Source organism: Eschscholzia californica, unplaced genomic scaffold (genome assembly GCF_041429995.1).
Source record: "Eschscholzia californica isolate CP2 unplaced genomic scaffold, dmEscCali1.0.p SCAF_6, whole genome shotgun sequence".
NCBI lineage: Eukaryota > Viridiplantae > Streptophyta > Magnoliopsida > Ranunculales > Papaveraceae > Eschscholzia > Eschscholzia californica.
In genome coordinates, this window is record NW_028238483.1 from 18,961,929 (window position 1) to 18,974,199 (window position 12,271).

Here is a 12,271-nt window from a genome sequence, read left to right on the forward strand (position 1 = left end):
AGCGTACCTGCGCCCCTATATGGCTCCGCCACTGATTATATATGTTTTCAACATTTTATAACAAGTCAGAACATTATTGTTGGTTCTTTTTTTTGGGTGGTTTTTTTTTTCTATCTGTCTTCTTGACAACATAATTATATATGTTGTCAACAGTTAAAAAAATAAGAAATTTTTGTAATTAATTTTTCTGGGTGAGTTTTTTTTTTTCCTATTTGACTCAGATTTTGAGTTTTTCATGCATTCTTTAAATAACAAAACACAACCTGGATGAATATTAGTAAGGACAAAAATTATAATAAAGATGATATATTATCCGAGAACAATCTGATTGAAAATGGTTAACAACTCGATTCAGAAGTTGTCATTTTCAAGGGGTCAAAATGAAATAAATCCAAAGAAACCCTAACTTCTAGAATATTTATAAACACATGGTAAAAGCCATTAGTTGCAAAATAAGCCATTAATTGTGAAATAATTGGCTTTAAGTCCTTAAAATAATAAAACTGAGGGAGAGCTAAAACAACTCAAACTGATCTCTCCAGGCACCTCAGGGTCATTCAATTTGAGTATATAATTAATTAAGGTTAAAATAAAATGATCATCAACTAGTTCCTTGAATTTGCAACAAAAAAAAACTAGTTCCTTCAGCAAAACAAAGTTAGGTATTGAAGATGAAGAAAACAAAACTTTACATCTCTTTACTATTGAATCACTAACTTGTTTCAACAAAAAACTAGTATACCACTAGCCCACATTTCATCATTCCTTGCAAGATATCTTTTTCAACATGAACTTCAATTTCATCTGCAAAAACAAATTAAGAAACCTAATCACAAATATAAGAATATCTACTTCGGCACATTCAAATTCTTAACAATACTAGATATCTTGAATTTTTTTTTAAAGATTTTCTAGCTTAATCTTGTAAAATACCAATAATAGTCCTAATAGTTGTAGTTTCACATGATAAAAATCAACCTAAGAATATTATTTCACACCTTGCAAGTCATACTTTTATTTTGGAAATGCTATTTGACTCGATAAAAAGTAGTTTGATGGCCAGAAAAAGACAAATGTTGATGTCATACACAAAATTCACATTATTGGGTTATTCATGCCCCTTTTTGTGAGGCTAGTTAACATAAAATTTTTTCATATGACATTCTACATTAGTTAGTTTCCTTTACACCTCTAGTTTGTAAGAAATGAATATTTGACCCCTTTTTTCCTTTTTGACGTCCAAACGAGGATAAGTCAGAACTATTAGACTTTCCAAAATTGTAAGTTTTTCAAGTTCTTGTTTTGTCTTCTCTGATGGTTCTCTCCGACATCATCTTCACTACCATCATCATTTTCATCTTCATATCCTCCAACTTCCACCTTCATCTTCATATGATTTAACTTGTACTTTACCAGACGTGAAAAATGAAAAGGATCCATTTTGATATTTTCTACGTAGTAGGGGGCCAAGCAGAAAAACTTACCCTAATTTCGGAAGCCATATGGACATAAACTTTTTCTATAGTCTAATTTGTTTATTCTGAGTGTATGCAAGTAAAGGCAAATTAAGCTCTTAGTTCAATAAGAAATTAATGAAATCAATAAAATAAGCACTTCATACACACAAGCTGTGGTGATCAGAATAGGCCTTCTGCTCTTGTTGTTGTTGGTGGTGTTGTTGTTTAGTTGTTTTTTTTCTACCTGTCGTTGTTGGTTCTAAAAATGATTCTTCTTTTTTCATTCTCTCATAATTCTGTGGTGAAAAACATTCATTTTGCCCCAATTGTGTACCGCTACTATCATTTCTTCTTGGTGGGCGTAATCTCATCCAAGAAAGTTTCAAGTTCGAGTACTGTTAAAAATAAAATATAAAAATCACATTTATATAATAAATAATTAAATATATATTATTTTTCCAAATTTCAAAAAATGTCTTCGAAAAGATATAAATGACAAATGTTAAATTTGATAATTTATTTTTCTTAAAACAAAATGAAAGTAAAATTGGCTTCTAAACACGAGAAAAAAGAATTTGAGGTGAATATTTGTTTTATTTTCACCCACTAAAATTTAAAACCACTCAAATTTGGAAAGGAATAACATACCTTGGTGGGTTTGGGCTTATGACATCCATCTGGTTCTTGTGATTCAGATTCAAAAGTTGAAGAAGATCTCAATTGTTGAGCATAGGCAAGAAGCTGTGCCTTTCTATCATAACCCGAATTCCCCTTAACGAGAACAGGTAAGAACCGACAATTATTATTATTATTATTATTATTATTATTACTATGATTATTTTCGTCTGACAAAATACCCACTTGTCTTTGTGGTTTCTGCTCTTTATTTTTCTTCGTTGTTGATGATGACGAAGAAAAAGATGATTCGACGTAAAATGTAATAATGACTTTTTCCTGCTTGAAATTGATAGGTTGTACTAGGTTTTCGACCTCTCTCTTACTTTTATAATTGATTTTCTTCTTTTTGGATTGATCTTCTTTCTTCACCACCTCTACCTTTGCCATTCAAGATTTCTGTAAATGAGAATTTTATGATCTATGGTTGGACTTGGTTAGAGAGAGAATTAAACAAAATGATATTATTGGAAGCAACAAAAGACACTTGTGAGTTTTTCCACTTTATTTGTAACAAGATTACTCTTCCCTTAGGAAATATTCTTAACCATACATGCATATAACTTTTTAAACGTAGTAAGATTCCAACTCTGATCTTTTTTGTAAAGACATATGCATGTTACACTATAAATATAGATAGATTGGTGAGAGATACAATTTTTGGAGATTTCATATCATCATATGTCATAACATATGTTCTATGTTTAAGGCAAAAATATTTTTTACCTAATAAATTTTATACTAGTTATACTACAATTTCAATCTAAAGGATTTGCATGTGTGATTCTTGTGTTTGTGAATTTTGATTTTCACAAGAAAAAATTGTTTCATGGATCTTATTATCTATACCAACTTTGATCATGAATCTAAGGGCCATTAATTAGTAAGTATCCCAAAAATTTCTTTCCTGATTGATACCAATATTCTTGTTTAGCGTACCTCGAACTCTTGACCACTAAGGTGGAAGACTATACCTTTTACCACTCAAACCAAGGGTTGTTGGCTGGTTGATACCAATATTCATCCAAATAAATCACCCTTGTGAGTTGTATAGACTAATGCTAAAATCAAGTATTAGGATGGTTTACGGCCTTCTAGATTTATCTTCCTAAAGCTCCAATTTAGTTTCAACTTTATATAACAACCATAGATTTTCATAAGGATGGTAAAAATATTTGCAGATTCACCAATATCATGTTAAGATCTACGAATATTATATAATGCTGAGCTCATTAAATAATTATTCTTTAAAATAATTTAGGGTTTAGTGCACTCGAGCTCACAAAATATAACTTATAACGTCATTGTAATTTTATTTGGCCTACAACAACTGTCTTGGTTTGGACTATAGGTAATTTCACACTTTTTCTTTGCTTCATGGATATGATGTAACGATGCCATTCTTTTTGTAAAAGGTTGTATGTTGACCTAGATGCAAAGTTTGTGAGTATAAAAACCCTTACTCCAAACAAATCAAAAAGGGTTATTTTCCAAATGGACCCCAACTTTGTGACTAGCTTCCTGACTGGCCCCTCAGATTAGCAAAAATATCCATATGGCCTCCTTTTTCCGTTATCTTTAACATTCCGTTAACTAGTCATATTCTCTCTCCTCCATCTCATCTCTTCTCTTTGCCACATCTTCTCGCCACCTCATCATCTTCTCCGGCGAAGATCGCCGACGGACCAATTTTTCGGCCGACGACCTTCAAATATAAAAGAAATTTTTTTATTTATTTATTTATTTTCTCTCTCCTCTCTCTCTCTAAATTTTTTTTCTTTTTTCTCTCTCTCTATAACAGATCTAGAGAGAGGGTTTCTTCTCACGAAATGTTAAAGATAACGGAAAAAGGGGACCATATGGATATTTTTACTAATCTAGGGGGCCATGCAGGAAGTTGGTCACAAAGTTGGGGGCCTTTGGGAAATAACCCTTTTTGATTTGTTTAAAGTAAGGGTTTTTATACTTAGAGGAGAGAGAATATGACTAATTAACGGAATGTTAAAGATAACGGAAAAAGATCACTATGTATCAAAACTTTCTCCCCATCTAATAAATTGATCATGAAAAGTTGTCTTATTTAATATGAGAAGCAATGCAAATGTTGTTTGATATATAAAATATGTATGGTCTACTCTTTACAATAAAAAATAGTGATTACCGTTAAGTTTGTGGTCATCCAACTCAAAGCCAATTGGCTTTGAGTTGGATGACCACAAACTTAACATGGTATCAGAGCTATGTCCACACGTGATAGGCTTAAAAGTCGTACGTGTTCCACGTTATCCATAAAAAAACACGTGTTAGGCTAGCCACGTCATACGTGAAGGTGCGTGTGAGAATAGTCCCACATGGGAGAAGGGGTAACTAGCAACAAAAAATATAAGGTATAAGTCATCTCCACTCAATGCCAATTGATTTTGAGTTTGATAACCATAAACTTAACAATTACTATGTATACTTTGAAAAGAAATCCCTAATTTCTTAACTTTGTTGAAGTTTAGCATGGAGCATCCAAATGGTTTGTCCCGTGTATATATAGAAATAACCTTTCCTCTCACACTTAAGAAGTGAACACCATCGCGTTCCCACAAACTATCAAATCCCATTTGTGTTGGGTCAGGCTCTTTCTGGGGCATTTATGTTATAAAGAAGTCATGCTCACTTTTCGTACTCTGGATAAGCAATTCTTGACCGAACTCATGTTTGTTAAATGGATACCAGAAGCCAGAACTAGCTCCACTTATGGTCTTGACGGGACTCATGTTAAATGGATACAGAAGCCAGAACTAGCTCCACTTATGGTTTTGGTAATCTATTATGAAGGTTTGGGTAATGGATATAACGTTCACGTCCGAAAAGACAGTCAGATTCTTGAAATTAGTTCATCTAGTACAAATCATAGGGATACAAATGTTAAACTTCTAAGGACTTGTTTCTCCGAAATAATGAATAAAGCTCTACTCTTTTACGTCATGTATTTGAGATGAATACAATTACTATATAATTCACAGAATCCCTATTTTCCCAAATGATGATGATCAAATTAGGTTGAATCTTACTTCCAGAGGAAAATATACTCTCTCAATACAACCATGTGCAAAGATATTCTGAAACAAATGACACTGCCACTTAGGATCCAAGTTACTCAATGAAGTTTTTCCTTGGAAACTCTGTCATGGCATGCCTACCATTCCTAACAAATTTAACCCACTTTATACCTATCTGAAACGATGTGTTCTATTTGTGGTGAATGTGATTTCATTAAAGTTAACTCATTTGCTCAAGGTGAAACTTGTAAAGTAACTGAATCTCTCACCACCACTTTCAGATATTGGTTAAACCAATGGATACATGTAGATAAACAATTTCCTAATGCAAGTAACTGTTCAGTAACTACTCACTAGTTTTTTAAATCGACTACGATCTACGTTAGTCGTTACAAGGCATATTGATACATCATGAAGATGTGATGAGCATGATAACGGCCTAATTTAAACCATAATGAAAGAGGCCTAAAGTCCGACAACATGAAAGAGGCCTAAAGCCCGACAAATTTATTATATTATTTACTATATATTGCCTAAATTACATGGGATAAATCTTGATGGCAACTGCTTCCACAGTGACTCGATCACACGACCTCATGGGCTTAAGAGGGGGTGTCCACCGAGACTTGATGGCAAACTATTCACTAGTTACAGAAGAAGATGTCAATTTTTTTTTTTTTAAGTTAATCCTGCGAGTCAGAGGTTGCCAGCCGACGACTTTTTTATGGGGGAACAATGATGAAGTTGCGAGAGCGAAAGAGAAAGAAGAAATGGGTGATAAACACTCTAAAAAATGAGCGGCAAGAGGATTCTCTGTAACCATACTTGGTCAACTTGTTTTGCCCAAGTCTTTGGTGAAAATCACATTGCCTCTAACAATTATGCGCATTGCCTATGAAACTTTTCATTCTTATTTGGATGGTGTCCAAAGTTAGGTGTGACGTAAAGTTCCAGAATGATTTTCATAACGTCAATCATACAATGGATATAGCTCATCAGCTCAAAAACTCCATAACTAAGCGAAACCTCCGCCCACTAGTCATACCTTTCAACAAACGAGATCATCTTCAACATTCCGGGATTTCCAAATCGTAGATACTATAACAATCAATTTTCATGTGTCATTTATATCCCCAACTTAAATAGCAACTATATCATATATACATCATAATGCTAACTTGATTAGTGTTGCAGGGGAGGCCAGGACCATCTACTGCAAACCATTAGATGAGGGAGAGGCCTTAGCAGCGTTCATTACAATTAATTGATGTTGCAAACCAGTTTTGGACGGAGACTCGAGTAATATCATTTTCAGCTTGCAAGGAAAAAGATCTTCAACACATTGGACAACACTAAAATAGTTAAAAGAAATTCAATCCATGTGTAAATCTTTTGTACTTCTAGTTTTTAGACATGTAAATGAACATCCCATGTTAAGGTAGATGAATTGGCAAGGACTACTTGACAGTTTGTTTTGGGTAATGAGTGGATTAGTCATATCCACTCAAACTCTTCTTCTAACAATGTCTTGTCAAGTTAATGAATTCTTGTTGTAGGAAAAAAAGAATAGAAACATCTACAGGCGCCCATCAAAATTGCTGTATGCACCCTCTCACAGCCAACTTTGGAGGAAGCATTATATGAAACTAGGAACCTTACAGCAGTTACGTCGGGCGCCTTCGAGAATCACCTTTCCTATAGTTAGCACAACTAGAATACAGAATTTTCTTGTTACACCTCAAGATGGTTATCTACCTCCCCATTTCAAGCTTGTCGACATACATAATAACAAAGGTTAAGACAAAAAAGCTTGGCAGAGCTTTTAATAATAAAAGACACCGTTGAAACGTAAGTCTATTAAATTCTTCTTGTTGTTTATATCACTTCGGTCGGATTCTTATTGATTAGGTGGTTGTGGTTATTTTGAACTTGTGAACTTATTTCAATCTATGTCTAATGTTACATCATTTTTATCAAGAAAATGACAAATCGATTGAGATTTGTTAAAAGATTTCATATACACCTTTTTTTCGTGGCATCTCATCTTTGGTTGGTCCTCCTTCTTTAGGTCCCCACTCACCCTCCCCACCCATTTGCCTTTCTTTAGTACATGATCAGACTTCTCACTCCCTTCTTCTATCTCTCCCTTTCCTTTTCTTTTTCTCTTCTTCATGTCTCTACTTTCCTCATTTGAGAGATATAACTCTTCTACCTAAAGTTTTTGTACTCTCATTAATAAATTACTACAGACATTATTTTGACCAAATATTGTGAGTTATTTCGAGTAGGAAATTCGGCTGAAGTCTAAATATTATGTTGGTCTTGCTTAAAAAGATGTGTCATTGTTCTTTTAGGTTTGGGTTACGTGTTCAACATTGTGTTTTAAGCTGAGGCTCTTCGTGCAGATTTCTGCAAATTCATAGACACTAAGGTTGTGTTTGTGGTTTAAATAATTTAGGTCTGAAATTTGAAATGAGACTCAATTCCGATTTCAATTTTTTTTTTATACCAAAATCTGAAAAATCATTTGAATGGACTTGTCGTCTGAATGACGTGAACAAAGCTCACCTTTTAAAAATAAAAAGGTGACGTAGAGTTTCTTCTTCTCGTCTTAATGCAGAATGTTGTATTCTTCAACCCAATTCTTGTTTGGTTATTCATATAGGATTTGTTCACCATTTTGTTCTTGAAGTTATCTAACACCTCATTTTAATCCCCTTAAGACTCTAAAGTAAATGTACAACTTACTAATTGGATTAGAAAGGAAAAAAACTTCATACTTGGACTAGTAATTGTTTATGAAGTCATTAACAACCTTACCATAATCATACCTATTTATATGGTTATTGTTATTTATTACCGGTTTTAAATTCACAAAAACTAGTACTAATAAATAACAATTACAAAATAAGTTATTCTAAAAGAAATAAAACAGGTGGATGAGTGCTGACAGGGACAAATTCCTAGATAAATCCGCACGTTTGTTGAGTTTTCTCTCAAATCTTGGTTTTTAGATCCTTTAACTACCTTTAGTTCACTCACTCAAAGAAAAAAAAGTAAATAAAACTCTCAGTCTCGGCCTTCAGATACAGAAACATTTGTCATGTGGTCCGTCAGATGGTAAGCGTTGTTCCCTCGTCATATATAAATCTTGTTATTTGTAATATTTCCAATAGTAATAATCTATCTGAAAATCCCTCTAAATTAGACGTAGACCTAAAATTTTGCCTAACTAATCAAGAAAGAGAAATAACAAGGGATGATATGGAACCTTTCATCTCGAATTTCATCCCACCTTTTCGGGCAGACTATCATTTTTGTAACATTTTAATGTAGTAAAAAGTTTTCCTTTTCCTATATATTTCATCAACCACATGTAGTAATAGTTCTATGCCATTACAAACACAAGTCATTTTAGTAAATCCCTACCCACATTAATTAGCTCTTGTCCCTTCAATATCTTTGTCTCTCTAGGGTTAAATACAATCTCTCTCTCTCTCTTTCACTAAACTCAAACCAGTGAGTTGAGTGATTCATCATCTTCAAAGATGAAATCAACTAACCACCATGATATAGTAATCCCATCTGAAAATAACAATAGTGATGAATATTTGAAATGTTATGATGATGATGGAAGAGTAAAAAGAACAGGAAATGTGTGGACTGCTAGTTCACACATAATAACTGCAGTTATAGGTTCAGGTGTTCTTTCTTTAGCTTGGGCAATTGCTCAACTTGGTTGGATTGCTGGTCCAGCTATGATGTTCCTCTTCTCCTTTGTTATCTACTTCACCTCTTCTCTCCTCTCTGATTGTTACAGATCCGGTGACCCTATCTCCGGTCGCCGTAACTATACTTACACCGATGCTGTCCGCTCTAACCTCGGTACATAATTACTCACTCTTTAGACGAATATTAAAAAGTGTCTTGAATACGAGTCGATGTCAAACCTAAGGACATGCAGCTATCAATAAAATAGTGCTAGGATGCCCAAAAAAGTGGACTGAAATCGGACCGAAATTCGAGGTAGACGGACCTCGAAGGTTGACCCACCTTTTCAAGCATTCTATTGTTTTTGGGTCACGGTCTTTGAGAAATCTCTGTAACCTTGTTCTTCGTGCACAGTGAAAATACTGTTTTCAGTACTGGAGTTCTTGAAAAACAGAACAAGTACTCTCTTGTGTTCTTGTGTAGTATTGATTATTTTTATCGTTTATTTTATTGTTTCTTACGTTTCGTTATGATTATTGATTCAGGAGGAGCAAAAGTAAAGATTTGTGGAATAATTCAATATTTGAATCTATTTGGGGTGGCAATTGGATACACAATTGCTGCCTCAATAAGTATGATGTAAGTTTTATTCTTGTTGAGTCAAGAACTCAATATTTCAATAGTTAATTAGTGATTAATTTCTTGATCTAATTAGTTAATTAAACAAAAAACAGGGCAATTAAAAGATCAAACTGTTTTCATGAAAGTGGAGGAAAGAATCCATGTAAATTATCAAGTAATCCATATATGATAGCATTTGGGTTAGTTGAGATACTTTTATCTCAGATCCCAGACTTTGATCAGATTTGGTGGCTCTCCATTGTTGCTGCTGTTATGTCTTTCACTTACTCTGGCATTGGTCTTGCCCTTGGGATAGCTAAAGTTGCAGGTTCTCTCTCTCTCTTTCCTCTTTCTCTCTCTAGAATGATTACTACCCATGATTCTTCTTAAATATTGATTTAGGTTTGAAATTGAAACAGAGACAGGGAAAATCAAGGGAAGCTTAACAGGTATAAGTATAGGAGAGGTAACTGAAGCACAAAAGATATGGAGGAGCTTTCAAGCACTTGGGAATATAGCTTTTGCTTACTCCTACTCTATCATCCTTATTGAAATTCAGGTAGTACTTTCGCCGAAATAATGTGACAGGTCCTTTTTGAAAGTTTGACTGAACCCTAACTGTTAAAAGATGAACGGCTCATAAAGAGAATGGTCCAGATTAGTTCAAAATTTGTCAATTAGTTTTGAGTTTGATCTTTAAATCTAGACCTAAACGCGATAAGGTCAAAAAAGCTCTACCAACACCTATACAAAGAAAAGACTAGTGAGACCTCAAGGAACCTCATAGCTGAGGGGCGCGTGAGAATAGTCCATAATAGACAATTTCTTGACTATTTGTCAATTGATTTTGAGTTTTAAACTTGTAGTTTCAATATTAACGAAATTGAAAAATGCAGGATACTATTAAATCCCCACCATCAGAAGCAAAGACGATGAAGAAAGCAACATTACTTAGTCTCGTTGTGACTACTACATTCTACATGCTTTGTGGTTGTTTTGGATATGCTGCGTTTGGGGATAAATCACCTGGGAACTTATTAACAGGATTCGGTTTCTACAATCCATTCTGGTTACTCGATATCGCTAATGCAGCAATCGTGATCCACTTAGTTGGTGCTTACCAAGTATTTTGCCAGCCATTGTTTGCTTTTGTAGAGAAATGGGCTAACAATAGATGGTCTGATAACAAATTCATTACAAAAGAAATTCAAGTACTTGGTGGATTCAGATTGAGCTTGTTTAGGTTGGTATGGAGGTCAGCATTTGTGGCCTTTACCACATTGATATCTATGATTTTACCTTTCTTTAATGACATTGTGGGGATTTTAGGAGCTTTAGGGTTTTGGCCATTGACAGTGTATTTCCCCATTGAGATGTATATATCACAAAAGAAAATACCCAAGTGGAGTACTCGTTGGATCTGCCTCGAGATATTAAGTGTCGTTTGCCTCTTCATCTCTATAGCTGCTGCTTCTGGTTCTATAGCCGGCGTTGTTTCAGATCTTAAGGTTTACCATCCCTTCAAGACTACCTACTAAATTCAGATCATATTTAGTTAGCAATTTAGAGTTGCTATGACTATCTAAACTAAATAGGATTTTGCAATTTTAGTAATGCATATGTAATAACCTTATATCATCTATATTTATTTTAAAGCAAGTTTTTGTTCAGCTACAAGTTGAAAGTCGATCTGTAGCTATATGATGGAAAACTGAATTCTCCCTAACAATCTAACTTATTGTGTTTAAATAACATGACGTGCAAACAAAAAATAATGCTTCTTATATTTAGGAATTAGCTAGTTGTATAAAAGGTGAACATATATATGTCGCTAACAGTTAAACCATTAATTTTCTAATTTCATTTTTATTAATAGCTATACATGTACTCTAAGATCACCTATTGTGTAACTCACAACTAATGTCATGCATCATGTAATATGGCTCTTTATATGAGAAATCAAGCTCATTTTTTAATAGGTTTTTTGAGCTTACCCCCTCGTCACTAATTGGTAATTGAGTTTACCCCCTTCAATAATGGGTAATTGAGCTTACCCCCTTGGACTTATTATTAGTGACAAAAACATAAAGGTTATGTTTGGCGTACGTGTAATAATTGTGGATTACCAAGAACAACAATTCTTCAATATGATTTCAAGTAGAGATTCTACCACATTTTATTGTTTGATTTGGTTGGGAATATGATTAGTAAAGATTGATTTTATTTATATATTATTTATTTTATGATTTTGTTATCACATACCAAACATATCCTTAGTAGTTTTGACAAAAAATTTAGGGTTTTTTGGGCTTACCCCCTCAAAACTAATCAGTAATTGAGTTTACCCCCTTCAGTAATTAGTAATTGAGCTTACCCCCTTGAATTTAGTATTTTTAGCAAAATTACTAAGGACATGTTTGACATGGGTTGATAAAATCACTAATTACAACCAAAATCAATCTTTACTAGTCTTATTACCGACTAAATCAAACAATAAAAGTAAGGTGGAATAACTACGTGGAATCATATTGAAGGATAATTGTTCTTGGTAGTAACATTTATTTCATGTACGGCAAACACAACCTTTGTGTTTTTGTCAAAAATAGTAAATCTAAGGAGGTAAACTCAATTACTCATTATTGAGGGGGGTAAACTCAATTACCAATTAGTGATGGGGGGGGGGGGGGGTGGTAGGGTAAGCTCAATTACCAATTACTGAAGGGGGTAAACTCAATTACCAATTAATTCTGAGGGGGT

The 12,271-nt window shown here is 33.8% G+C and overlaps 2 protein-coding genes across 3 annotated transcripts; one reads left to right on the forward strand and one right to left on the reverse strand.

Annotated features, from left to right (window-relative positions):
* Positions 1 to 553: 553 nt before the first annotated feature.
* LOC147532209 (uncharacterized) lies at positions 554 to 2,605 on the reverse strand. Of its 2 annotated transcripts, none has more exons than XM_086648670.1 (3): positions 2,106 to 2,605; positions 1,626 to 1,852; positions 554 to 804 (listed from the first exon to the last, which is right to left on the reverse strand). In XM_086648670.1, the coding sequence occupies exons 1-3, from the start codon at positions 2,520 to 2,522 to the stop codon at positions 801 to 803; spliced, it is 648 nt and encodes a 215-aa protein (XP_086504796.1). In that variant the 5' UTR covers positions 2,523 to 2,605; the 3' UTR covers positions 554 to 800. The 2 variants fall into 2 exon arrangements, with proteins under 2 accessions (XP_086504796.1, XP_086504795.1); XM_086648669.1 differs by having other exon boundaries at positions 1,622 to 1,852.
* Positions 2,606 to 8,550: 5,945 nt separating this feature from the next.
* LOC147532210 (amino acid permease 3-like) lies at positions 8,551 to 11,184 on the forward strand. The gene is made up of 5 exons (XM_086647996.1): positions 8,551 to 9,067; positions 9,439 to 9,532; positions 9,628 to 9,842; positions 9,934 to 10,073; positions 10,411 to 11,184. The coding sequence occupies exons 1-5, from the start codon at positions 8,731 to 8,733 to the stop codon at positions 11,050 to 11,052; spliced, it is 1,428 nt and encodes a 475-aa protein (XP_086504122.1). The 5' UTR covers positions 8,551 to 8,730; the 3' UTR covers positions 11,053 to 11,184.
* Positions 11,185 to 12,271: the final 1,087 nt, after the last annotated feature.

Bases quoted from the DNA above. Each gene is read 5' to 3' on its own strand.
- LOC147532209 (XM_086648669.1), bottom strand. From the start codon at position 2,522: ATGGCAAAGGTAGAGGTGGTGAAGAAAGAAGATCAATCCAAAAAGAAG. The intron at 1,853-2,105 runs GTATGTTATTCC...TATTTTTAACAG, and splicing joins ATAAGCCCAAACCCACCAAG to TACTCGAACTTGAAACTTTC. The intron at 805-1,621 runs GTATGAAGTGCT...TTGTTTTTGCAG, and splicing joins CTGATCACCACAGCTTGTGT to ATGAAATTGAAGTTCATGTT.
- LOC147532210 (XM_086647996.1), top strand. From the start codon at position 8,731: ATGAAATCAACTAACCACCATGATATAGTAATCCCATCTGAAAATAAC. The intron at 9,533-9,627 runs GTAAGTTTTATT...AACAAAAAACAG, and splicing joins GCTGCCTCAATAAGTATGAT to GGCAATTAAAAGATCAAACT. The intron at 9,843-9,933 runs GTTCTCTCTCTC...AAATTGAAACAG, and splicing joins TGGGATAGCTAAAGTTGCAG to AGACAGGGAAAATCAAGGGA.